Consider the following 27,420-nt stretch of genomic DNA (forward strand, 5'->3'; position numbering starts at 1 on the left):
TCTCCCACCTCCAGATGATACCTCCCCAAAAACCAAGTTCGTTTTCCTAAAATGCACCTTCCGTCCTGTGCTATCCCAACTATAGGTTACGCCGCGGTCAGCTGCATCCCTAAACAATGAGTCAAACACTCAGGATGAGGGGGTTCTGTTCTCAGAGAGCATAACCGTCTTTTAAAATTCCTATTTATAGTTCTTGAAAATCCTGTGTTCCTGGGGTCCAGGGACCCTTTGCCATGACTAAGGACCTAGGCTGGGGTACAGCTGATGGTGTGGGTGCCCAGGGGGACTGAGGAAATTGTCAGGCAGCTGCCCTTTCCAGTGGCCACTCAGCATGACCCCAAGCAGCCCACATCTTAGAAGAGATAGCAGGGAAGCCATGGAACTCTGCGTCGGAATCTTCGGTAGCCGGTTACTCATAAAAGACCACATCAAAAAGTTGGTTTGGGTGTTTTTGTGTATAAGGTGCCAATGACTTTTAGTATGAAATTCAGATATCAAACTAATGCCAAACACTTTTGTTTGACTTTCAGAGTTATCCATTATTTAATGAAAAGTATGAATGTAGAAAAATGTCCAGAATACAGAATTAAATAGTTCATCCATACATTGGGATTTCATATATCCATGAAAGAGTACCATAGAAGTGTTCTATTTATATGAAAAGATTTTCAAAATATGTGAAATAAAAATTCAAGTTCCAAAATAGAATCTACAATTCCCTTTTATATATGCACACATATACATATATATGAATAGACATGTACATATATATACACACATTCACATAGGAAAATATTTCTGAAAGGATAAAAAGTAAAATGTTGAAAAGACCTAATGCTGCATAAAAAGATTGTGTGGGCCTAGCATGTGGCTCACCCCTGTAATCCCAGCACTTTGGGAGGCTGAGGCAGGCAGATCATGAGGTCAGGAGTTTGAGACCAGCCTGGCCAACATGGTGAAACCCCGTCTCTACTAAAGAATACAAACAATTAGCTGGGTTTGGTGGCATGAGCATGTAGTCCCAGCTACTTGGGAGGTCAAGGCAGGAGAATCGCTTGAACTCTGGGAGTTGGAGGTTGCAGTGAGCCGAGATCGCACCACTGCACTCCAGCCTGGGTGACAGAGCAAGATTCTGTCTCGGCAAAAAAATAAAAAATAAAAAAAAAATTGTGTGATTTCTTTTTCTTTACCATTGATTTTCTAGTTTTTCTTCAGTGAGTATTTTTTGTTCTGTCCACTCAGGATATCACCTCTTTTGGACGGACTGGTCTTTCTCCAACTCTTGTGAAAATGTCCTTTGAATAGAACCTCTGTCCAGCCACAGGATTGAACCAGGGATGAGCACATGGCAAGCCAGGTCAGAGTCCTCATGGCGAGCTGGGGAGGATTCTCCTGATGGCAAGGCCATAAGCTTGGATGAGCCTGGACCGTGGGCCCAGATGCTTGAGGAGGTCTTGCTTGAAGGAAGCAAGTTTAGTGTATAAGGAAATATGTGTTATTTCCAGGTGGAATAGGAGACTACAGTGGTGTGGCCTGAGAAACACGCCAGGGCTTACCTGCCCACAAAGTAGATGCCTGAAATATCAGAGCCAAGACTGTCTTCCAGAGAAGCAGATATGCAGTTTAGGGAAGAGGGACGGGCCAGAATGGATCACTTGGTCATGCAAGTTGTCCATGCAAGTTGAAGGATACAGAGAACCTGACTCACAGAAAATGAAAACAAGGTTCAAATTGGGGAGAAGATGGCAGAGGGCAGAGGTGACAGACAATGGGTAGAAGGACTCTAACCTGTTGTCACTTCGGATAAAGGCCATTTATCTCCCATCTGCTGTTACCAAAGAGGTAAGAAGATAAGGGTAAATTTCTGTCCAGGGAGAACAAGGTAATTGCATTCAACACATACTTAAGCATCTACTACAAGGCAAGATGGCCCAAATCTGGGGCAGGAGCTGCTTTGATCTACCACAGGGAGCCTCCCATCCTTGTCCTTAACCAGGGTTCCCTTGTCTTACACACTCTAAGACTATCTCACAAGGGATCACCCTCTGTAGGATCACGCTCTGTAAAATAACATATTTCTGATACCCAGGGAAACACATTAAACCACGTTTTTCTCAAGGTGCATTTAAAGAATATTTATCAAGCACCTGAGATGTGGCGGATCCTAAACTAAGCTTCATGGATGTAAGAGCACGAGACATTGTTCAATTCCCATTCCCAGATCAAGCGTTACGATTGTGCTTGGTGCCGTGGGGACACGCAGGCCTGGGAAGGCACAGGACTGAGGGCCTGGCGATGCTGGAGGAGGCTTCTCTGAGCCAGCAAGTCCTCAACTGGGCCCTGCAGATGGAAGAAGCTGTCTAAGTGAAGCCCCTGCATTCACTCTGGGGGGACAGATGCCATGGCTCCCCTGCAGGCCCTGAGCTGTGCAGCTCCTCTCTGTGTAACTGGGAGAGATGACCTAAGGAGCAGCCAAACAAGGGCAGAGGCATTTATACCTTTAAGGCCTTAGGTGTTCCTGTAGTTTCTCAAGAGGAGGCATGGCTAGCAAACATCCACTCTGTTGGGAACATGATGTACTCTGTCTAATCTTCCCTAGTCCTGCAAAGGTGGGCATGAAGAGCCACGTTTCAGAGATGAGGACACGGGGAGAGGCTGAATTTAACTCTCCAAAGGTTATCCTGGTAGTAAGTTGTGATGCTGGGATGGGAGCCAGGCCTGTGAAACCTCCTGCAATGCAGTGGCTGACTCAGAAAAGGTGTGAACCCGGCCTCAGCCAACACAGGAAAGGAAAGGAGCAACAATGGCAATTGAAGAAATTAGACTCTAGGTTCCATTCTGAAGGTGGCATGTTGCCTGCACTGGTAATTGGGCAATTTAGGACTACGAGGGTCCATCTGTTTTCAACACTCTGCTTCCTCAAGGCTTTCAGACTCTGGCTTGCAACAACTCCAAGGATGGTGTAGGTGAGGGGACTATGTAAGTGCCTCTAGAGGCTCAACCTCGAGCAGAGTTAAGGCAGGCTGAGGGCAGGAGGGGAAGAAAGATTTGTTTGAGCTAAAGCTTGACATTCATACCTTTCGAAGGTTTGGGGACAGAGGTTCATACACTGGGGTTGCATTCATTTTAAAGTTATTTCCACTTAAAAGTTTTTGTTTGAGATGGAGTTTTGCTCTTGTCACCCAGACTGGAGTACAATGGTGTGATCTAGGCTCACTGCAACCTGCACCTCCCAGGTTTAAGCAATTTTCCTGCCTCAGCCTCCCTCAGCCTCCCGAGTAGCCGGGATTACAGGCGTGCGCCACCACCTCTGGCTAATTTTTTGTAATTTTAGTAGAGACGGGGTTTCACCACGTTGGCCAGGCTGGTCTCAAACTCCTGACCTCATGATCCACCCGCCTCGGCCTCCCAAAGTGCTGGTATTACAGGCGTGAGCCACTGCATCTGGCCATCACTGAACAGTTTTTATCAAGATCCTCAAAAGCTTTTCTTATCTCTAATCTGAAACTCATCACCCAGGGATAAAATCATCTCCAATTTAAGCACAAATCAGTTCAAGGCATCTCTTGTTACTTCAACTTCCCTGGGACCAGCACAATGAATATTTTCAATTCAGTTTTATTGTTGATCACTCCAGGAGAAAGCTAGTAAGATCAAATTCATAAGCCACTCAAAACAAGCTATTATAGTTCGTTTTGAATAACTTGTTTGTAAGCTAACATTTTAGTTGACATTGAATACCTTTAACATTTTTTTCATACATCTCTCTTTTTTCCCCCAATAATTTCATCATTCTTCTCTGATCCTTTTTAAAAGTTCCTGGGTCTGAGGGTGTTATACATTTTGACTCAAGAACTTACCATCTGGGAAACAAGTTATGCACTGAGAATCCCCAAAGGACAGGCCATATGTATGTACTTCCTTGCACTTAAATACTAACATATTTTTCACAATTAAGTTGGTCTGGAGTTTCTTCTGGTTAAATCCAGGCCCATTCATGTTTCAATCTGGCTAAGTCTAGGCTATACATATGACTAAGGACTTAATTTCTCCATTTTTATCTATTTAAGGTCACTTTGGCTGGGCGCGGTGGCTCACGCCTGTAATCCCAGCACTTTGGGAGGCTGAGGCGGGCGGATCACGAGGTCAGGAGATCGAGACCATCCTGGCTAACACGGTGAAACCCCATCTCTACTAAAAAATGCAAAAAGTTAGCTGGGCGCGGTGGCGGGCACCTGTAGTCCCAGCTGCTCGGGAGGCAGGAGCATGGCGTGAACCCGGGAGGCGGAGCTTGCAGTGAGCCAAGATCACACCACTGCACTCCAGTCTGGACCACAGAACCAGACTCCGTCTCAAAAAAAAAAAAAAAAAGAAAAGATCACTTTATACTTTAAAATTACTGGTTTTGCTAAATCTGACTGTATTTCCTAATAGGTTGAAATAAAATTTTGATACATTCTCAGAATCTTCAGGAATGTTTAAGCTATTTTCAGAGGGCATAAACTAAAAACCATTACTTTAAAGACCAGTATTTATTATTTATTTGCCAATGTTGGATTCCCACTATTTGATTATTTTTATGCTAACTTCTCAGGTAAACAATAATGATTTAATGGACAGATGGATGTCACACCAATGGCACAGCAGTGTATTCAAATGTTACAAATACATCCATAGTGCTATGTGATTGCTTTACAACCACAGTATTTCTTACGGGATAGAACAAAAAAATACAACAACGAAGCAGGCACCACTTCTCCTAAGTGTGTAACATGGGGAAAAACCCAATAATGCCCAAGTCTGTCAGTGTAAGATGTAAGAAAATATATTTATTTTTTCCATGACAATACTATGATAAAATTGTTAAATACATGCATGTTTTAAAAACAGACATAAGTAACATCTTTAGAGTTAACAGCCAAGCATACTAGTTTTACATTTATGGTGTTTTAGTAATAGATTACTTATTTTCTATGTTTTTGCTATAATCATGTTTTCCAAAAGATACAGTAACTAAATTCTGAAATTATACAATGATATAAAGTGTCCAAATTTCCCATTCTAACAGCAATTTAATATCCAAATTTTCACAAGGCAGGAAATACTTCAGTTATCATCTAAGTGGAGTTGTTTTATTCCATATTACTCTCAGAATTCTGTGAATCAGACTGAATCACACACACATACTTCGTCTACAGTTTTCTTCCTGTATATGTGTATTTAAATGTTTCCTTATACAATTAAACATGATTTTAGGTACAGCACATCACAACTGATCATTCACCTTAAAAAAAAAAGTATCTGTAGTGGTAACATTTCAAGAAATGAAAAAGGGAACAGTTTGGGATCCGCAGTTTCTCCCTATCTTCTTTCAGCGACATTTACAAGCACTTGACCAAACAAAAATTAGTAAACAGTTACTAGTATTTATAAAAAACTTAAAATATTTAACATATAATACTCACTTTAAAAAAACATTCATTCTACAAACAATCTTATAAAAGACAGAAACTTATATCTGTTCACAGTATGTGTATTTTGTAAACAGTAATTCACTATAATGCAGTTTTGAAAGTAAAAACAGGTAATTTCCTAGTGTTATAAGGACCCTGACTTATGGCCAGCTAATGAAAGAGAAGAAAACTTAACATTCTTACTGGGAAAGTTAAGTATTTTGAAATGATTTATTTTACCTTTCAACATACCTTTAAGGTGGTACTATTTTAAATCTAGGATGTCTATCTATCTAGGCCAATCTTTGCAAGCAATTCTGAATTAAAATGTATTTAAGAAAAAGCCATGCTCTTTTTTGAGAAAATAACAGGATAAAACAAATGCCAGGAAGGGCATCAATCACATAATACCTACACCTCTGCAACAATGAAAGGCTTCTTTTTCGTGTTGTCTCCTGCTACTCACAATGTTATTTATATTTTTCCTAAATATTATGTTGGAAGGAAAAATTAAATGGAAGGAACCACTAGTTTATGATATATTAGAAAAAATGGGAAAAAGTATTTGGAATCAAACTGGGAGAAGAATGTTTAACAAAAATTGTATGAAAACCATTATTCAGTGTTCTTTTCTATGATCAATTGCAAAAACACTAATGTTAAACCTAACAGTTAACTTTTCCATGTTACAAATGAAAATTGTATTACCACCTAGAGATATTTTGATCTTTTATAATACACTACTGGAATGTTTAGGAAAATAGTTCAGAAGTTGAAAGTTACCCATTTAAAATGGAATAATTCTAAACGAAAGTACACTTTAAATGTGTAAGGAAATTCAACAACTTAAGTGAGCCATTCAATCTGGTGTGCAAAGTATTTTAGTCTTATGTGCAACACACAGGATCTATGTTGTTAGCTTTTTTTTTTTTTTTTAAAGTTCTGATTGGCTACTGTAAAGGCAATCTTAGAAGACACACGTAAATATAATATAAATCAATTTTCTTATCAAGTAGACATTTTCTCCACTCACATCTCTTAGTTTTTGGGGTATTCAGTCCCAGCAACCAAAAAAAAAATGTAAATTATTAATATTTTGTTTCTGGCTAATGTTCAATCAGTTTTTCTTTTATAAGAGCCTTTGATTTATTGTTCTATGGTTCTTTAGCTAGGCACTTATACATAAAAACATTCAGAGTTTCCCCTTAACACACTACTTTTAATTCTCATGAAAATGTTGCACGGTTAGAATTTGTCTTGCATAGATAAATTCTGTTTATAACATGGACTCTGATAATCCAAATATTAATATTCCTAATATAGGGAAAAATAAGCACCATTCATGTCTAAAAATAATAGAATCCTGTCATAACCCAATATCGTAAGGATCTGGATATATTCTAGACCAAATCACACTCCCTGAAACATTACCATGTACAATAAAGCCTGACATATCAGCCAACTAATTGAATGCTATCCTTAATCCTTTACATTGGCACTAAAAATAGTTCATCTGTAATAAGCATGAATGTGACCATGTAATAATTAACAGCATAACTGAAAAGGAATAAAAAATCTAACCACCATAGCAAAATAAGGGGTTTAAGTGTTATTAATGGCCCTGGTACATAATCCATAAAGATATAAATGAACCAAACTCAAGCCAAGTTAATTTCCAATGATATTCTAAGGCTAAGTCTAAAAGATGAACGTTCTGTAACTCTGGCCATAAATCATTTTCTTCTATGAAAATTTTCTTCTAGAATAAAGAAGATGGGCATGACAGCATGAAACTTCATTTCAGCAGGAAATAAAGACTTAAAATAGATGCTTTCAAGAAAAAGTTTATCAAGAGAATGAGTTCTGAATTAGTTAACCTCACACATGGACACACTGTTGGGCAGAACACACGCTGGCTGGTACAAACATGCCCCAGTTGCATACCCATCAAATAAGAAGGAAGTATGAACACTTAAAATTATGAAGAAATAAATATCTAGTGATAACAGGCATGAGCCCTTCCTCAGTTTTCATTCAAACCATGCAGTCACTTCCAAAGTAGATTTGAATCTTTGAGTCAATAGTCTCAGATCTACACAACCTAGATTTTGATGTGTATCGCCCTTCAGGAAAATTCTGTTGAATCTGTGACACTCTGGGATAGGACACCGTCAAGAAAATTAGTTACTGAGCTTTCACGATGTGTCTAGTTTTTGCAGCTAATAATCCCCCATTTTACTCTGAGATGCCCAATTTTACACTTTCAAAATAAGAAAAAAGGCATTTCATAAAATGCACACAAATTTTAACATAATTCAAAATAGAGAATAGCAAAAATAACCTTAGAACAAACAAACAAAAAAATTTTTATCAGATTATATACCTGAGCGATAGAAAACCTTGAGATAATGTTTTCAAAATATTGACATGTTAATGAATATTTTACTTTCAAAATACCATAAAATTGATTTTAAATTCCCTTTGGAAGAAAACATTCCCTGGTCTCCTTCATTAAATTACAAATAATTACCCAAATACAAAAAGGACTTGTAATGTTTGTTAAATATGGACGGCATGAAGACAATTAAGAAACTACAGGACTTATTTCCAACAAGAATACAATGTGCATGAAGTTTTGAAAATGTGACTTCTTACCACAGTTTCTGAGAGTGTAATAGTACTAAATGTTCTAAATGTAATCTTTCAGATCCATGAGCCGTGAAAGTAATGCTGGTTTGGAAAATGAGGTTGATACTTCCTCTCTTAAACTTCTCAATGAATGGCTGCTTCTGTTTCTAGGCTGCAGGAACAAAGCACCTCTATCACATAAGCACATAAACACACAACTCAACTATCCAGACACTCAGGGCCACAGTCTCAAATCCAGGGCTGCATAAATTCAACAAGTTGATGACCTAGATTGCACACGTGTGCTAATCTATGCACTATATGATTCACGAGTTCATCTAATGTTAAAAGTCTAGCTAAGTCTTTAATAATGTAATATTAAATATTATTTATTTAAAATGGTCACTCATAAATGAGCCCCATAATGACCTCCATTCCTTGGAAGGGAAGCTTGAGTTGAAACTGGCTTGTAAGTGAATTGACTCATAAGAGAGGTAAAAATATGTCTTACATGAATTACTATCCCACAGATATGATGGAACATAATGCTAGTTTGACATTTAGATTTTTCTAACCAATGACTGGGCTTTCACTGAAGAGGAAAAGAGGGATTTCTCAATTATTTTCCCAGTCAGTAAGGGCTGGAGAGAACACATCTAGCTCTGCCTCTAACTAGTCCTTAATTGTCGCTTCCAAGGGAGAAGCCACAAATCTAACTGGACAGAGCACAATCAGTATGAGAACACCTTGTAAATGCAGGCATGCAACCAGCATTGACAAACAGTGCACATTTACCAGTGTCTCAGACAACTGGACATGCGACTAATCTCTCCTTCCCACTTCCCTCTCCTCTTCCCGTGTTGTTGCTCTCCCTACACACACAGGTGGAGTGGGAGGAGAGGTAATATCCTGGGATCTGCACAAGGGTCTAGCCGTCTTCAATTCAATGAGGAAAAAGAAGGAAAACCGCTTTGGCCTCAGACACAAACCACACTCTTTTAAGCATACAGCAACTTATAAGGAGCTTGCCCAGACTTAATAGTGTTACTCTGCTTCTCATTAAGCTAGTGATCCTTGTGTATGAAACTCCAGAAGTAGGGGAAAGGTGAGTGATATTCTGCACTTTTTTCATACAGAAAAAACAGTGAAGTCTTGCAGAGAACGAAAGGACTTAAGAGCCCCAGTGATATTCATCATTAGCCAAACAAATGAGTCGTTATATAGGTTAGAAAGGGCCCTGCATCCAGATGGTCACAGTTGAAATGCATATATATTGACAGACAAAGATCAAACAATCTCTTCTGGCCTTTTCTGGTTATCTCAGGTTAGTGTCGTTTAGAGCAATAAACGTTTACTGTAGCCAACGCCTATCCTTGTCCTGGAGAGATAAAGTATGGGATTGATATATTTCAACAGGGAACAAGGCAGGAGTTGAGGGCAAGCAGACTATGGTAACAGCAAAATTTGGCAGGGAGAGAAGGCAGCCCTAGATCTCATGTCTGGGGTGGAAGCTAAGGGAAGGAGCCAAAGAGGATACAAAGGAAGACAAGAGAACACTATTTAGGGATGGCTCTGATTGGATATATTTTTCATTACTGAACATTTCTATGAACTATTATATAGTTTTAATATACTATGTATGTACAAAATGAATTGCATTTCACTCCAAATTTCCACAGATCATAAAGCTCAGAAATTTAGCTGAATCCTAGCAGTTAAAATCAGGATTCATACACAGAGAACGTAAATAGATTTTGTCCCTTGTCACTCTGGCTTTTTTCCACAACATGGTTTTTAAAAATATACAATATGAGATTCAAAAAAACTAACTGATCCATTATTTGTAAATACATTACAGAACCTCAGATGATAAAAAACAAAAAACCAAAAAACCAAACAAAAAAGGCATATCTTATTTGGACACTTAAAATTTTCAAGTACTTTTGCCTTAACTATGAAAAGGTAAAATACACAGGCAACCTGAGGGCAAGGAAAATACAACATACACTTTTTAGTTTTTCCTTCTGCTTTTCCAAGAACCACAATCACTCCAGACATCGCTTATGAGAAACAAGGGTGGGCAGAGGATGCTGTGCTGAAGGCACCCAACTATGCACAGCTCACCAAGCAATTGCAACACCTGCAACACAGGTATGCCCGTGGATTCAGATCGGTTTATGACAGTTACTAAGAAATAGCCCTTGGGTAACTGTTCCTGTAAGAAGCATTCTCTCTTTAGTTTTATATTTAAAAATGTGAGTACTGGATCAGATAATCTGGCATGATGAAAAGACTCATGAGCAGGAGGACATCCACTAGGAGGTGTCAAAGATCACCACTGCCTGGGTAGCCAGGCTCAATGGCATGGTCTCCTCAGGAGGAACGAAACCCAATCAGAATACAGACAGCTAATGCTGCTAGATATTGCTTAGTAGTCATCTCACATAGTAAATCACTGGAATTATATGCTTATGAATAATATTGAATTTGTTCATATAAAGCTGTCACTATCACAAAATAAAATGATTTAAAAGAAACATGGGTCTATAGTCTTAGAAATGTAAATCTTAAATATCAGGGCAACCAACTGAAATAATGGAAGCAAGCATAAAAGCTAAAAAATAATGAAAAGGCTTGCAAAACCTATCACAGCAAGAAAACATGATTATGATTTGGGCTGGTCAGTGTCACACTTGTTTTCAAAGTTTGTACCCCTGAGACAACTGTTTGATAACCATTATACAGTAGGCACAGAAATCAGCATACTTTATCAAACAAAACACTAAATCACTGTCGCTACATCAAAAATTATATTAATTTTTGTGAATGCTGTGGATAGAGGAGAATAATCTTAGAAGTTTTCAAATCTGTGCTTGGTTTTCATCTAGAAAGGAGTAAACGTCAGGCAAATAAACATCACCTGTTACTTGGACATTTTCTCCCTGGCCTGCAAATCCACTTGCAATTCCACCAAGTATACATATGAGAAAACCACAAACAACAGAACAGAAAACAGTTGCGGCGGGATTTGTTTTACATGTACGTACAAGTAGGTATTAGCCTTGAAATGCTTCTTGAAGGTAGAGTACATGAGAATTCTTTGGCTTGATCACAAAGAGCTCCAAATCTTGAATTTTGTGGATTGAGGATTCTGAGTCACTATACTTTGGCTTTTAGACTACATTAAAAGCACATGAACACTTTTAGTGTAACTTAACATGTAGTGTAGTTCACCTCCTAACAATACTTCACAGGATCCCTCCAAGAATGCCCAGTGCTGATGTAGCAACACTAGCAATAAGAGCTTATTGAGATGGCCGACTGAAGTGACACGCTGACACTGTTAATCGTTTGGTTTGTTCTGAAAAAAGTTTGTAAAGGACCACCCTCCTCCATTAGATTTAGGAGAGTCTTCATCTTTAGGAGGAATCAAAAATTGTCGGGAATTAATGGAGCATGGACTTCCAAATGAGACAATCTCACTGTTGCTGTCTATGGATCTAGGAGAGTCTGGAGACACTAAACTCCATGTATTTACATTGGCCTGAGGTCTGTAACCCACAGTTTTCTCTAAGTCCTCTTCTGCAGCTATATCTTCCACAGTAGAATTAACGGGGAGGTGCATCTGTGGTTTATAGCCTGCCCCTCCTACAGGGTCATTTTCTTGTTCTTCTTCTGGTTTTGCTTGAGGCTGATACATCGACTGAACATCAATGTAAATGACCTGTGCAGTCCCTCCAGCTTCATCTGCTGCTGGGTTTGGTATTTCTTCCTCAATGATGGGTGGACAATAGGACACAACCACATGGTTTTCAGGCTCTGCATCAGAGCGATCTTCAGGACGCTCAGCTACTGGAGAAATTATTTCTGTATCTTCTATTTTAGGAAACGCTGATCGAGTTTCCAGAACCTCAACATTATTTGGGGTACAAGGATTCATTTCCAATGTCTTAAGACCACTGCTTCCCTAGAAATAAATTTAAAAATGGTGATTAAAAATAGCACTAAATGCTACTGCAATGCTCCTCCTACAAACAGGGGCACCTTTTCCCCAAATCTGCTTGTAAACAGGTGCCTCTACTACTCTGCATTTCACACTACAGCACAGCCACTTTTTTCTTCCATATCAGTTTTTCCTTGTTATTAATATTTGTGGGAGAAAAAAGAGCATGGTATAATTTAAAATTAATAATTTTAGAAACTGGGATGTTTCAAAGTATACTATCTTCCCAACACTTTTTACTTAGAATGACATTTGCATGTTAAAAACTTTTCACAAAAGATTAAAAAAACAAGCCAACATGTCAAAGATAAATATAAGAAAATAAAAGATTACCTCACAGACACTCTTTTGAAACTGTAACGCTTTACAGTTTTCTGGATTTGGAATATCAGGGTAGAAGGTTTCTTTAATCCTTTAATAAAAAATTATTAAAGTAAATTTAATAGTTTTAAGATTATTAGATAATAAGTTAATAAATCATTAGGCTTATTTTGAAGTATTTATGAATCCGTTAATGAACATCTGAGATTCAAATGGAAGCTCTTTCGTGTGATCATTCACTAGAGCTGTCTATACAACGCACTGAGAGGTTCCAATTTGAAAACCATAAACAGTAATTCAATTTCTAGAACTACCATACCCATGTATCTCATGAAAATGGAAAGCAAATAATTAAAATAGTGGTTGTGCCATCTAGTCCAAAGGATCTGGACTATGGAAGAACAGCTGTGATGCCATGGCACTGCTTTACCGAGGTGGTTACAAAGGTGATCATAAAGGTGATAACTACGTGTTATGAGTACACTGCAGGCTGTGCTAAGAAAAAGGCTACTAATCTTGAACAAAAACTAAATGCAGCCAAAAATGAGATTTGCCTTTACCAAGGTGGGTTACTGAGGTGGTCATAAGGTGACAGCCACGTGTCATGAACACATTGCAGGCTGTGCTAAGAAAAAGGCTATTAATCTTGACTAAAAACTAAATGCAACCAAAAATGAGATTTGCTCAGTGTCCTAGTCCTATCATATTTTTATATTTACGCCTACTAAAAAGAACTGTATTACTAGAAATTCCTACAGAAAAAATAAGTTTGTTAATGTGAGTTTGAAACGCTGTAACTTCTGAACTCCCTTCTTATTTTGTCCTTTTTTTTTTTTTTTTTTTTTGAGACAGAGTCTTGCTCTGTTGCTAGGCTGGGGTGCAGTGGCACAATCTTGGCTAACCGCAACCTCCAACTCCCTGGTTCAAGCGATTCTCCTGCCTCAGCCTCCTGAGTAGCTGGGATTACAGGCACGTGCCACCACACCCAGCTACTTTTTTGTATTTTTAGTAGAGACAGGGTTTCACCATGTTGGCCAGGATGGTCTTGATGTCCTGACCTCTTGATCCGCCTGCCTTGGCCTCCCAGAGTGCTGGGATTACAGGTGTGAGCCACTGAACCCAGCCTAACAGTTGTTTGTAAAATGTGACTTTTGGTAATGAGAATATGGTTACCAAAATAGACTATTCTATAGTTCTACAACTATTACTATTTTGATTTATAAGCCAAGATTGCTAAAATATGTTCTCTTGTCATAAATGATGTCATTTTTAAGGCCGGTGAGGACTGGTCTAAGCATGAATGCAGTCCACTGGCTCCATATCCAGCCCGGACAGCTCCTGCCAGGTAAGCATGAATGCAGCCACTGGCCCCATACCCAGCCAGGACAGCTCCTGCCAGGTAACCACACACATGGCCCTCTCTCCCATGGAGCCCCCACTGACTTCACCTCACCTCACGTCACTCATTCCTGCTTCACCAGGCACACAGCTCCTCTCACTTTCTCTGAAGGTTTCAACTCCTTCCAATTTCAGGGCCCTCAAAGAAACAATTCTCTGTCTGTAACATTCTTTTGCCTCTCCTTACCCTTTGGAACTCTCCCACAGACCGGCCGTGACTAGCAGTGGCCGACCAGCTCCCAGGACGTAGCCCCCTGCTGGTCTCCTCAGGGTACCTGGTTCAGTCTTCCTAGCACCCACTCACACTCTGCAAGCACATATTTGCTGGATGTCTATGGTTTACTGTCCCTCTTCCCACACTGTGCTCCAAGTCTATAAGAACCATGGCTTGTTTTGTGCACCACAATATTTCCCCCTTCACATGGAAGAGGTCATTCATATTTGTTGAATAAATGAGCAAATGATCAAAATGATAGGTCACCAGGGCAAGTGAGATCTTAATCATTAAATCATGTTTAATCTTGTAGACAGCTATTGCCGTATTTCAGCCTATAAATATTTTTTATAATAATAACTGCTATGACTTTAAATTATTAGGAAAAACAGTAGAAAAAAATTTACACATTGACTCTATTAAGACCTTTAAATAATATGTCATGTTTAATATTAAATTCAACATTAATTCTAATTAAAACTTTTTTTACTAACTTATTACAACAAAAAAGATATACTTAATACATAAACTAATCTTACAAATCTTATAATCATGCCCTTAAGAAGAAAACAGCAAGAGTAAATGCAGAAACCATTACCATTCTCGTTTCCGATAACAAAGGATACTTGTCACCACTCCAACAATGACAGCCACTGCCACTGGGATGAGAATGGCAATAATTAATCCCACAGCTGAAATGAGAGTATTACAAATATTAAAATCACCATTTTTAGTGTGACGTACAGAATAGATTTATGTTAGAAGATATTTAGGTTGGTAGATTATTTAGGAAAAAAACAAAATTAACTGCTGCAGGGACACTGAAAAACTATTATAATCTAACCTTCAGGTATTGTGATAATTTTTACGCAAATACTTAAACTCTTTCAAGTAGGGTTTCTCAATCTTGAAACTTTTGACATTTTAGGCCAGACAGATCTTCACTAGAGGATCGGGGGAAGACAGTCCTGTACACTACTGGAAGTTTAAGAGCGTCCGTGGCCTCTCACCACTAGATACCAGTAGTATGCCCCAGTTATGACAATGAAAAATGATACCAGACAGTGCCAAGTATCTCGTAGGTGACAAAATCACCCTCCGTTGAGAATCACTGCTTTAGAGAACCATATCCTCATGGCTCTTTATTTAAGAGCTGTGTCTGAACTCTCCAACTCAGGGGTAGAGGATAAGCCCATGATCCAAGTAAAGTTCTTTACTGCAGAAAGACAGTCAAGGCCATCACTGTTCTTGTCTCTCAAATTTATGAGTGTTGTGCTTTACAAAAAAATTAAGAACATCTTCACTTTTCCCTAGATACGTGAGAAATCACAGAATAGCTGGAGCAAAACATTTCTAATCACTGACCGTTAGATAAATTCAATACGACTTTAGACCTCTAGACTTCAGATGTATCCCAAATTCATTAATTTATTAGGTACTCATTTGGAAATAACTTCAAATAACTGACAAGAATAAACATAAAGTAATCTTATAGCTTTTTAACCCTTCCCTCCACCAGCCAAAAAATGCAACAAAATGTGAATGTTTTTTAGAAAGGGTGGGGAGGGGTTCCTACATAAACCAAGAATCACTAGGAACACTACGCATGCAGGATGGAAAGCACTTCAACAGCAACCCGAAACTTACAATTTTCCTTTGTCACCACGTACATACTCTTCTCTGGGCCCACTCCACCATCTGTATAGGCTCGCAAGACCAGGTGGTAACTTGTTTTACCTTGAAGGTCAGCAATTCTCAGTGTCTTCTGGGATATGTCAGTAATATTCTTAACCTTTATGTCAGAACGACCTATTTTTAAAATGAAGTATGTTAGCACTAATCTCTAACCCGTTTTAAATGCATGGTTACCTACACCTGTCTCACTAACTGCCCTTCTAAGTGGGTCTAGCTGCAGCCATCCCAGCCAAGGACTCTGGAGCTGCCACTACCTTGTTCAAACTCCACCCCCATGCCAGTCAGTAGCTGTATGACATGGGCCCGTTATTTAAACCACTCTCAACTGGAGTTTTTCTACTTGTGAAATAGAACATCACGACTTAAGCTGTGTGAAGTTTTCACACACATTCTCTAGCATAATGCCTGGCATATAGCAGGCAATCAGTAAAAGTCCCCTTTCTGCTACTAAAAGCATGAAAACTACCACAACCAAAACCCACTTAGGCTGAGCCTTCCCACGAGTGAGAGTGAAAGATGGGATGAAGCAAACGTGCAAATCAATAGAGATGACTCCAAACCACTTAGAAAAAGGATCAGTGTGATGGGAACTCTCAAATGAGACTAGTGAGAAATCCTTTGAGTTATAACTTCAAAAGGAAGAGTGAGGAATCATTTGAACTACTATTTTATTTTTAAAAATTTAACCAGAATAATGCAGGACAATAGGTTAAAAAATTAACTAGTACTAAATGGTTAATAACAAAAAGTGACAGTTCTCTACCAGCTCCTCCTCTCGCCCCCTACAACCACTGTAAAAGTCATGTAATCAGTTTCTTTGGGTATTTACCTCCATATGCCAAAGTAGCAAACTTAGAGAGATGTGACTTTTAACTATTAGACCTTATCTACACATACTTTATAAGGGCAGATAAAGATAGAGCTCTTTTACACTACCATCACCCTTTCCCCCACCACATCATTCATATAGAAACATCAGAACAGTTGATGAATTCAGTTTGGATTACTATGATTATATAAATATGAGTTAATGCTAAGACAAACTGCTTGGTGTGATAATGTTTCGTTTCTTGTTTTCCCATTGTTATAACTGCTTTTTCCCTCATTTGCTTGATTTTCTATATACCAATCAGTAATTCTTCCCATATCCTCCAATGTACACTCAGTAAGATTTTCCATGTGGTCAAACACAACAAAATCCCAGTTCCACATCTTCTCTGCTCTCCCCTCCACCCATCCCCTGCCTCCTGCACTAGACTGGATGCCTTCTGGGCTGCGGCTCTCCTAGAGCTCCCTGCTCTCTCCCCTGTGGCTTCCTGGGTTGGCCTCACTTCATTTCCTCATTAGGATGCACTCTTCTAGTAGCTTCTTGAGAAAAGCAACATAGGGAAAGTAAATATTTGCAGCCTTGCATGTGCAAAATGTCTGCATTTTAATCTCACTTTGGTTGACAGACTGGTGGAGTATCGAATTTTAGACTGAAAATAATTTTCATTCTGTATTTTGAAGAGACTTCTGTGGTACCTTCTAGTATCTGGAGTATTGCTGGGCTGTCTGTTGCCATTATTATTCCTGATTCCTTGCACATGACCTGCTTGTCTCTGATCATTTCTTTACACGTTAGCTGCTCGGAAAATTCATAATGACATATCTTGGCATAGATCTTTTTTCTATTTATTTTGCTGTGTGTTTAATGAATTCTTTCACTCTATATACAGTAGTCCTCCGTTTTCCTCAGAGAATAACTGTAACAATATACTGTAATAAAAATTATGTAAATATGGTCTCTCTCTTTCTTAAAGTATCTTATTGTACTGAACTCACCTATTTTCAGACTACGTTTCGCCAGGGGTAACTGAAATGGCAGAAAGTGAAACCATGGAAAGTGAAACTGCAGAGAGGTGGATCTGCTTGTAGTTAGACCCTTCAGTTCTAAGCAACTTTCTTCAATTGATCCCTCCATTCAGACCAGATTGATCCTCACCACTTGGCCTCCAAGGCCTGGTCTGGCAGGTACTGGAGAAGTTCCTTCTCGACAATGCCTGACTGTCCACACAGATTTCACAATTCTCCACTCATTTAAGTCATTTGCCCCACTTCCACCCACAAATTTCTGAATCTTCTTTTTTGGGGTTGTTTTGCCTCTTCTGTTCTCTCCTTGTGGCTTTATTAGAGTTTGGGATTTTTTCCCCTTCTTTATGCTAACTTTAGTGATCAATCTACCATGTCTTACTGGAAATCCAGATGCTAGAATTTTAACTGTTTCAAGTGTAAAATTTCCAAGCATGTGAGGCAAGTCACACTAGACTTGGGATGTTTGTGGAATTTGGTATTTAGGATGTCCCTCATTCACCAGCAACCATGAAGGTTCAGGCAATGCAGAACCCGGGGACAGAAGCGGAGGCACACACTTCCTGCAGCTGCTCTGGGGAGTAGCTGAGACAGTGCCCGGCCAGCACCGCCATGCCGTGGCGGAGTTCTCTATTTCTCAGACAGGCATTAAATAATTAAAATGATTTCTTTCTGAGGAGAGGCCAACCAGGGAAATGAAAGCTCTCAAACTGAAAAGATGATATGCTTGTGTTACGCAGCTATAGGAAACATCTGATTCTCTGCAGAAATATAACGAAAGGAAAAACCAGAAATCTGTACAATTTTGTATTTGTAAATCTGAGAATTCTCTAAAGTCTTTGGATGTACACTTGCCAATTTCCAAGGATTGTCTGTACTTTTTAATAAATCCCCAATCAAGTCATTAAGTTTTCCAGCTTATCAAGGACACGGCTAAGTAAAATGCTAATAGGCCAATGGTTTTTGTCCAGTTACAACTGAGGATCTGAAGCTAACTCTTTGGATTCCTGAGTTTTTCTCCTCCACTGTTATAAGTACAAGATTTCTTTTTGGCAGTAAACTTCATGAGATGCCTTGTTATGGATTATGTAAGGATCTAATAAGAGATGGTTTCTGTCCTACGAGGCTTATAATCAAAGGCTTCAGAATAAATGATTTAAATGATTTCTGAAAGACTATGCATGTCAATTATTGCATATTAAAATCTTAAGACTCTTATATTCATAGAATTACTGCCTTTTCATTTCTCTATCTTTCAGATAGTTTTGAAAACCAGTACTAAACTACTGAGCAGGACTTTGTTTTTCTTTTTTTTTCTGTTGTGGTTAAAGAGAACTTCTAAGAAACACTATCCTCGTGCTGTCAGTTTACTTACCTGATTCTAAAACCCTCATCTTTGATGTGTCTCTTTCTCCTTTTCCAAAGTAAAACAAATATCCTCTTAAAAAGCCTCTAAGTTCTTCCACAGGAATGTCTTCCCATTTTACTAATATTGAATCTGCAGAAGTATCCTCAACAGTAAAATTTGGTGCAACAGTGGGAGCTGTAAAAGGAAAAAGTCAATTGCTAAAGGGGAGTGTACGAATACAGAGTAATACAGTAATGTTTCCTGAGCTTTCTAGCCTCAAAAATAATTCAACTTGGAATTAAAACTTTATTTAATCATAAACTTGGAGAGAGATAATCACAAGTGCTTTTTTTGTGAAGCTTACATACTAATAACCATAGACAAAAATATTTTTAGGAACAAAGGCAGAACTTACAATATCACTTTCAGACAAAATATGTATCTAGGGAAGCGATCTATGCAAAATCTTTCTGAGGCTATTCAGATAGACTTTATTTGTATTTCCCATCTTTACTGATAGTCCTGAAGAAGTTAACAGTTTTTTAAACTTGTAAAAGTACTAATTACATATTTTTGACATCAAGTTCAGATTTAATATTCTTGAGGACAAGAGCAAAATTGTGAAATATAAACATTCAACAAATGATTTCAGAGTAAGCAGGCCCAGTGCAGTGGCTGATGCCTGTAATCCCAGCACTTTAGGTGGCTGAGGTGGGAGGATCGTTTGAGCCCAGGAATTTGAGATCAGCCTGGGCAACATAGTGAAACTTCATCTCCACACACACACACACAAAAATTAGCTGAGCATGGTGGCATGCACCTGTAGTCCCAGCTACCCAGGAGGCTGAGGTGGGAGGATCACCTGAGCCCAGGAGGTTGAGGCTGAAGTGAGCCATGATCTTGCCACCACTGCACTCTAGCCTGGGTGACAGAGTAAGACCTTCTCTCAAAAAAAAAAAAAAAAAAAAAAAAAAAAAGGAAAAGGAAAAGGAGGAGAAAAAAGTAGAATCAAATACTTTTTATCAAATTATTTTTCCTTCCTTGAACTAAACATCTTATTTTTAGAATTCAATCATACTATTGTTGCCAATTTATAATTTCTCATGTTACCCTGAACTCTTAAAAATAAGTACCCATTTAACTTACCCAATTCTTCTATATATCCAATCATGGAGCGTAATAATTGATATCCTTGATTTCTGCACCCATACAGGAAAAAATTGTATCTTACACCTGGTCGAAACTGATCTATAGGATGAACACATCAGCAAACTTTCATAAATAAATTACTATGAATATCTATTTTAGAAATATCAAATTTATAACATACTCTAAAATTTCCAAAGCTAATTTTAAAGATGTTTTATTTAAAAATACATATTTTAAAGATTAGTATTCAGAATGAAAACTGACTAAACAAAAATTGTATTTACTTCTATTAACAAAAAGTTTAGTAATATAAGATGGGATTGCCTTGGAGAGAACAACGATGATTAAGGGTTACATTTTGTTCCTTTTTCCAGGAAGAAACATCACTGCTTGATTTTTTCTTTTTCTTTTTTTTTTTTTTTTTTTGAGACAGAGTCTCGCTCTGTCGCCCAGGCTGGAGTACAGTGCTGCGATCTTAGCTCACTGCAACTTTCGCCTCCCGGGTTCAAGTGATTCTCCTGCCTCAGCCTCCCGAGTAGCTGGGATTACAGGTGCCTGCCACTGCATCTGGCTAATTTTTGTATTTTTAGTAGAGATGGGGTTTCACCATCTTGGCCAGGCTGGTCTTGAACTCCTGACCTCGTGATCCACCCACCTTGGCTTCCCAAAGTGCTGGCAACTGCTGGATTTTAAGGAACAAAATGTAAGTCTAAATCAACTTCCTGGGTCAGTTCACTAAGCCATTCATTCCAGGTCTACATCATGCTTCTATAAATCCCTTCCCTACATAGTGTTATTTCTGAGTTGGAAAAAACAAACCCACTGCTCTCTCCTCTCGTTCCAAGAAGCAGAATTAAAAGTTGCACTCTGCCTTGAAGCTTCAGTGTTAAAGGAACTGGGTCTTAGAGTTTGTTCCTCTTTATAGCATCACCATTAAGTGTCTTTGGGTGAGTTAACTCTACAAGATACAGAGGTGCTTTGAATTAACTCCACAGGACACAGAGGTACTTCCAATTGAAGTACCTTAACTTAAACTCAAAAAGCTCCTTTTAAATGTCTCCTGAATACAATGCAATGTGTGCAATGTGAGCAACACAGACATGCACAAAACAAAATGTCAAGCATGCAGACACTTGCGGAGTGGTGGGGAAGACAGATGAACAAGGGTGACCATAACAGTGTGTTATATTAGAGGTATGTATCAGATTCCACGGAATCTTAAGTGAGGGGCCAAATGAGTCTAAAAAGATCAGAAACAGCTACCATAAGGGCCATCTGAATAAGGCCTTGAAGGGCACTGAGATGGTCATCAGTGGTGGTTGAGAAAGAAGAAAATGCCGGGGTTGCGGAGGTGGATTGGCAGCATATGGCATTGCATTTAATTTGCAGAATGCAATTATTCTGGTGTGGTTAAAGCATTAGTTCTCCAATCAAGTGCCCATAACACACCAGTGGCCTGCAGGCTCCAATGTGAGACAGTAGTCAATTTCTAAAATCACACAACCCAAGAAAAACTGAATCAACTTGTCTAAAACTTTTAACTTTTCTTCTTGCAATGATTTTCCTTAAACGTTTGCTATGTGCTGGCACGTCCTAAATACGTATTAATGCAACTCAAGCTCAGCCAATTGTTTAGTTTTGTAACATTTTTCTTTGGAGAAAGGTATGCTTGAGGTTATGATTTTATACTGCATGTACATCTGTAAATCTGTACCTCTTTTTATATTAAATTTATTAATATTTTATACGGCTCTGACACTTTAAAAAAAAGAGCCTGACAAGGTTAGAGCATTAGAAATGTGCGAAGGTCAAAAAAGAGAGCAGACAGCTTAATGAGTAGACAAGGGGATGAGGGAGGAATAAAAGGTGTGCCTACTATGTGCCACTTGCTGTTCCAGAAGCTCAGCAGTAAATAAAAGACAATATTCCCAGCCTCTTGAAGCTTTGAATAACTTTGAATTTGAACCCGGGTTCTATCACATAATAATTTTGTGACCTTGGAAAAGTCACCTAACTTCTCTGAGTTTTTGTTTTCTCAAACTTTGTGTCTTTGTTCAATTGAGTTGGCACAGAAAGTTCTCCTCCCACAATCATCGCCAGGCAGCTTCTCCATATCCTGCAAGTCTCAGCTAAAACTTAAATGGGTAGATACTCCATTTATATCCACTCCAGCCTACCCCAGTTCATCCTGATTATTCTAAAAGCCCAGGTGAGAAATGACAGACTGGAACCGTGTAAGGCTCATTCAGCTCCATGGGAGGGGATGCAAGGGAAGGTGCAGGAAAGAGAAGGGTAGCAACTGCCTGGGCCCTTGAAAAGGGAAGTGCACTGTAAGAAAGGATAAAGGGAACAACTCAGGAAGATCATTACCACTTCAGCCAATTACATATGTGGAGGAGTTTGGCTGTATTCCAAGTAGAACTGGAAAATAATCTGAACTCATATGTGATAATCCAATGAATGGGACCCATCCTCATCATTTGACAGAGAAACAGTAAGCAAGTAGAAAGTGTTCCCTGAGAGAGAGGTAAGGAGTAGGCTGCTTGCTCTTCTGCACTTCCCTAACATGCAAGGGAGGCAGGAGACAGGAATGATCAAGAAGCATCACTACTGACAGGCTACAGGGTCCAGAAATCCCATGGGGACAGGCAGGATACACTCCCATCCTGCCAGGAAAAAAAGATGATATTGGAGAGAGGGCTCTAATGCCTAAGGACAAGGCTGGATTAGCCTGTAGGTTATTAAATACTGCTCTGGGGCTAAACTTCTCAGGCTGCATCCCATTGAGGGCCACTCAACTGCAGCTCACAAGCTCCTGAGCATTAGGCTCATGGAACACAAGGCCTCCCACCCACACTGTGCTCAGTCCTGCTGATGCCCCCTTGCCCTGCATCAGGGAAAGTGGTGAGGGGTTCACGGCCTTTCTGCTCAGTCTCTCCCTAATCTCGGTAACCTGGGCCCTGGGCAAACAAGGCGAAGGCCCTTCTGTGAGACCAGGTTACCGTTCTGTAGTCTTCTTTTTTCATGAACATTTATTTACTCATGTTGCTAAATTTTCCACATAACTTTTAATGTTACTTAACATTCCATTTTACAGGTGTACCATCATTTACTCATTCCCTTATTTGCTATTTGGGTTTTTAATTTTTCACGATTATCAATAATATTGCCGTGAACATTCTTAGATTAAATCTGTGCTGTTCTCTGATTATTTCTAAGAATAAATTTCTAGACGAGTAATTACCAGATCAAAGGGTTTGGATCCTTCCACATGCTGCCACAACTACCCTCCCACTCCCAGGAAAATCAAACCTATTCACACCCACCCAGCAGGAAAGAGAGTCACTTCACTGCACCTAGTCCCACGTGTTGCCTTTTAAAAATATTTTGTAGAACTTAATTAAGAGATACTAATTCAGCTTACCAGATTCGATTACAGTTTCAGTGCTGTTTGAGGGGACTTTTCTCCAGTCCATAAGGCATGGTTCCGACCGAGACGAGTTACACCACTTAATGACGTAGTCACAAGTCATGTTGGGGTCGTAATGCCAGGTGAGGAGAATGCCCTTTCCCATCCCAACAACTTGCTCTATTTTGAGATCATCTTCAATAAGAAAGGAGGATATTTTACTGGCATTAAAAACAATAATATAAGGCAAACCTCATAAAAATGGACATGAGTTAGAAAAATCACTTCACTGTGAAGAAATTACAAAATAGTACTCAGAACTAGATAAACTTTTAGCAAAGATTAGAAGTGTTGCTCTGTTATTTTTATTGTAACAACTGTAGCACTTACCTGTATATATAGATTAACATAGCAGCTGAAAGAAAGTGATTTTTTAAAAGCACCTAGGATCAGGTAATAACATATTGGGGCTAAGACATCAAGATCAAAGCCCAGGAAGGATGCAGCTAAGGGCACTGGCTGGGATGGGAGACTGGGGAGTGGACAGTGGACAGTCTGAAGCCCTCCTCTCATCACCCACCAGGAATATGTGCAGAGAACAGGCGGGGCCCAGCACAGTGTGCGGAGTAGGCACTCAACGAACTTGTGGAAACAGTAGACGAACTAGCCCCCTTTCTTTCTTTCAAGGAAGACTGTGGCCCCAGAGGTGGGCTGAAGCGGTTGTCTGGCTGACCAGGGGCGGGGTGGGGGCAAGAGAGAAAGCTGTGGAGACACCCAGAGGCTATGAGGTGGGATGGCTGACGTGGGCACTGAGAAGGAGAAGCCTGCACAGCGTCCTAGGAGATACCAAGGGCAAGGGGCAAAGGCTGAGGGCAGACACAGGAGTGGAGGCCCTGGCAAGGTTTCCTTTCCCCATCTTGCCAGATCTTGGCCTAGGTAAGAAGTGGAACCCCAGGCTTGGGGAGAAGAGTTGGGGTGGGAGATAGGGCAGTGTGGTCAAAAGGGAGAAGGAAATTTCCCACTGTGACAGGAGAAAAGTAGTAGTTTTTATAACTGATTTGTATTTAATGGTTCAGTAAAAACAAACATAGAAAGGTTTTTGGTTATTTCTAAGAACAAAGGTTTAGACAAGTAATTGTCTCAGGAACCAGATGCTCAGGAGGCTGCAAACCGTAGGTGAGTGGCCCTTGACGGGATGCAGCCACGGCAGAGTATTTAATCACCCACAGGCTACAAAAAGGGTTCAGTAAAACCAACACAGACATTTCCCACTGTAACAGGAGAAACTAAGTAATAGCTATAACTGATTTATATTTAAGGGTTCAGTAAAAACAAACATGAAAAGGTTTTTTGAAAAAAATGTGCATTCACAAAGCAACTACTACTAAATGCAAGACAACAATTTGGCTTAGAATATAGAACACTTCAGACATAACAGCTTTTTTTGCTCAACGTGATTAAAAAGCCACAGTGTAAACCTGAGTTGAGGCTGCAGAGCCTCCCTCCAGTCGCGATATCCTCAAGAAATGAGGATTTGTTCTGGGGCTTCAGAAAGTGTCTGAAAGCTGATGACAGAATTGCTAGTTCTGTAAATTACCATTTTCTAAGGGATACACAGAAAAGGTAGGATTATGCTTCCTGAATAAAAAGATAACATAGCTATTGCCTAGAATTGTGAGAGCAATGAAATACATAACCTAAATCAGTATGTTATCTTCTTATGGATGTTCACATCTCTGTCTCCTTCATTTTTTATTTTGTTATTTTTGCCAAGCCAAAATGAAGAAGCCATTATTCTAAGCCCCACCTCCCAGCATCTGCCACAACCCCTGGGCATCTCCAGCAGCACTGCTGCCTAGGCTCTGTATCTCTGAAATGCACTTTGTTTTCCCCCTTCCTTCCTCCAAATTCTCCTATGACTGACTCAAAGAGAACAAAGAAGCAGTCAAGTAACAAGCAATAAGAAACAGCCTCAAACTGAAGTTGGAAAGCTACTTAGAGGACCCTAACTGGACCAATTTTTCTTCCTCTAGAAGCTGTGGTTATAGAAAGGTGCTCCCATAGCAGGCAAGACAGAAAGGTGGGTAGGCAGAAAATGACTGGAGCACAGAGATCAGTGGAAGAAGAGGCGGACGTGGCCGTTTAAAGCTCGTAACTCTCAAAGTTGTCAAGATAGAAGCTGGGAAGAACGTATTAATCACTGGATATCTATAAAATTTAAAGAAAGGTGCTAAATTTTAAGAATTACACCACAGTTGTTTTTCTAAAGCCTATACTGAAGATCTAATTTATACCTTAAGAAGACTTTTTTTAATCCATAATTTCTATTAATAAGGAATTTCTTACCAAAAAAGGCGCTAATTAAAATAAGTGCTTTTTTCTCCTGCCCAACAATTTGCAAAACAGTCTAGCTGACCTAAAATAAACTTTCCTAGTCTTGGGGAAGTGTCTTGGAGAAGTGCCTGAATGTCATTTGAATAAATTGTTAAAATATTTCTTCCTAAAAATACTATCCACCACTGTACCTCTCCAATATTATCCACTATAGTTACTGAGTACAGTAATGATTGTATCTCTCAGTGCACATGCTTCAAGTCAATACTAATTACTTCTCTCTCAATGAACTGTAGACATCAATCTGCTCATTCTGCCTTCTATGTCAGCAGCAACAAGGTATACGAGAAGAATGCTGACATGACAAAAGAGCAAGTAACATCAGACATTCCTTACTTTAGTTTCCTGTTCTTATATACCAAACCATCTCAAGCACTCACCATTTGGAATTTCCATACTCGCTATTTTGGAAGGTGGTGACGAGCCCACAGAATTTTTAGCCACCACGCTGATGATGTAGTCATTCTTATCAAGCTGTATCTCTGCTTTGTGCTGAGGATCAGGGATTTCAGAAAGGGACTGTGTTTCCTCATCTGATGAACATGACACATTGTAGGAAAGTATTTTTCCATTAGCTTCATTAATGGGTAAAGGCTATGAAAAACAGACAAATTGTTACAAAAACCTGCAAAAGGTGACTATGACTAGGCAAAGTAATTGGGTTTAAACTGGATGGTATATTAACAATAACAAGGTTGGCCAGGCATGGTGACTCACACCTGTAATTCCAGCACTTAGGCCAAGGCAGGTAGATCACTTGAAGTCAGGAGCTCGAGACCAGCCTGGCCAACATGGTGAAACCCTGTCTCTCCCAAAAATACTAAAACTAGCCAGGTGTGGTGGTGAGCGCCTGTAATCCCAGCTACTTAAGAGGCTGAAGCAGGACAATCACTTGAACCCAGGAGGTGGAGGTTGCAGTGAGCCAAGATCGTGCCACTGTATTCTAGTCTGGGCAACAGAGTAAGACTCCATCTCAAAAACAAAAAACAACTAGTTACAAGGTAATATCAGAAAAGATGAAGCTGGCCAAGTGCGGTGGCTCACGCCTGTAATCCCAGCACTTTGGGAGGCCAAGGCGGGTGGATCATGAGGTCAGGAGTTCGAGACCAGCCTGACAAACATGATGAAACCCTGTCTCTACTAAAAATACAAAAACTAGCCAGGCACGGTGGCGCCTCAGGAGGCTGAGGCAGGAGAGTCACTTGAACCTGGGAGGTGGAGGTTGCAGGGAGCTGAGATCACGCCACTGCACTCCACACTGGCTGACAGAGCGAGACTCCAACTCAATAACAACAACAACAACAAAGAAGCTCTCAACAGTGTGAAACACAGATTCAAAATCCACTGAGACCTGGGTAAATCAGGAAAGAGACACTGAAGAAAAACTATACCTGCTATAAGCAGTAAGAGTACACAAAAATTTAAAAATTAAGTGAATAAAAAACAATATTTATCGCCACATTTTTCCGGAGCAAAACTTTTAAAACTATCCAGAAGCACTGCTCTACTTAGTAACAAACAAAACATTTTAAAAAACTATAGCATCATGGGTTTTTT

At 39.5% G+C, this 27,420-nt stretch overlaps 1 protein-coding gene across 1 annotated transcript in view; it reads right to left on the reverse strand.

The window, feature by feature from the left end:
• Nucleotides 1-4,809: 4,809 nt before the first annotated feature.
• LIFR (leukemia inhibitory factor receptor alpha) overlaps nucleotides 4,810-27,420 on the reverse strand; it is a 119,089-nt gene continuing 96,478 nt past the window's right edge. Inside the window, exons 14-20 of the mRNA XM_011966107.1 lie at nucleotides 23,485-23,664; nucleotides 20,058-20,159; nucleotides 18,939-19,106; nucleotides 15,665-15,826; nucleotides 14,616-14,709; nucleotides 12,418-12,496; nucleotides 4,810-12,048 (exon numbers count right to left, since the gene is read on the reverse strand). Of these exons, the coding sequence (XP_011821497.1) occupies nucleotides 11,425-12,048; nucleotides 12,418-12,496; nucleotides 14,616-14,709; nucleotides 15,665-15,826; nucleotides 18,939-19,106; nucleotides 20,058-20,159; nucleotides 23,485-23,664 (1,409 nt within the window). The 3' untranslated portion in view covers nucleotides 4,810-11,424. The remainder of the gene's footprint in view (nucleotides 12,049-12,417; nucleotides 12,497-14,615; nucleotides 14,710-15,664; nucleotides 15,827-18,938; nucleotides 19,107-20,057; nucleotides 20,160-23,484; nucleotides 23,665-27,420) is intronic.

The sequence above is a fragment of the Mandrillus leucophaeus genome, unplaced genomic scaffold (genome assembly GCF_000951045.1).
Source record: "Mandrillus leucophaeus isolate KB7577 unplaced genomic scaffold, Mleu.le_1.0 Scaffold119, whole genome shotgun sequence".
Taxonomy (NCBI): domain Eukaryota; kingdom Metazoa; phylum Chordata; class Mammalia; order Primates; family Cercopithecidae; genus Mandrillus; species Mandrillus leucophaeus.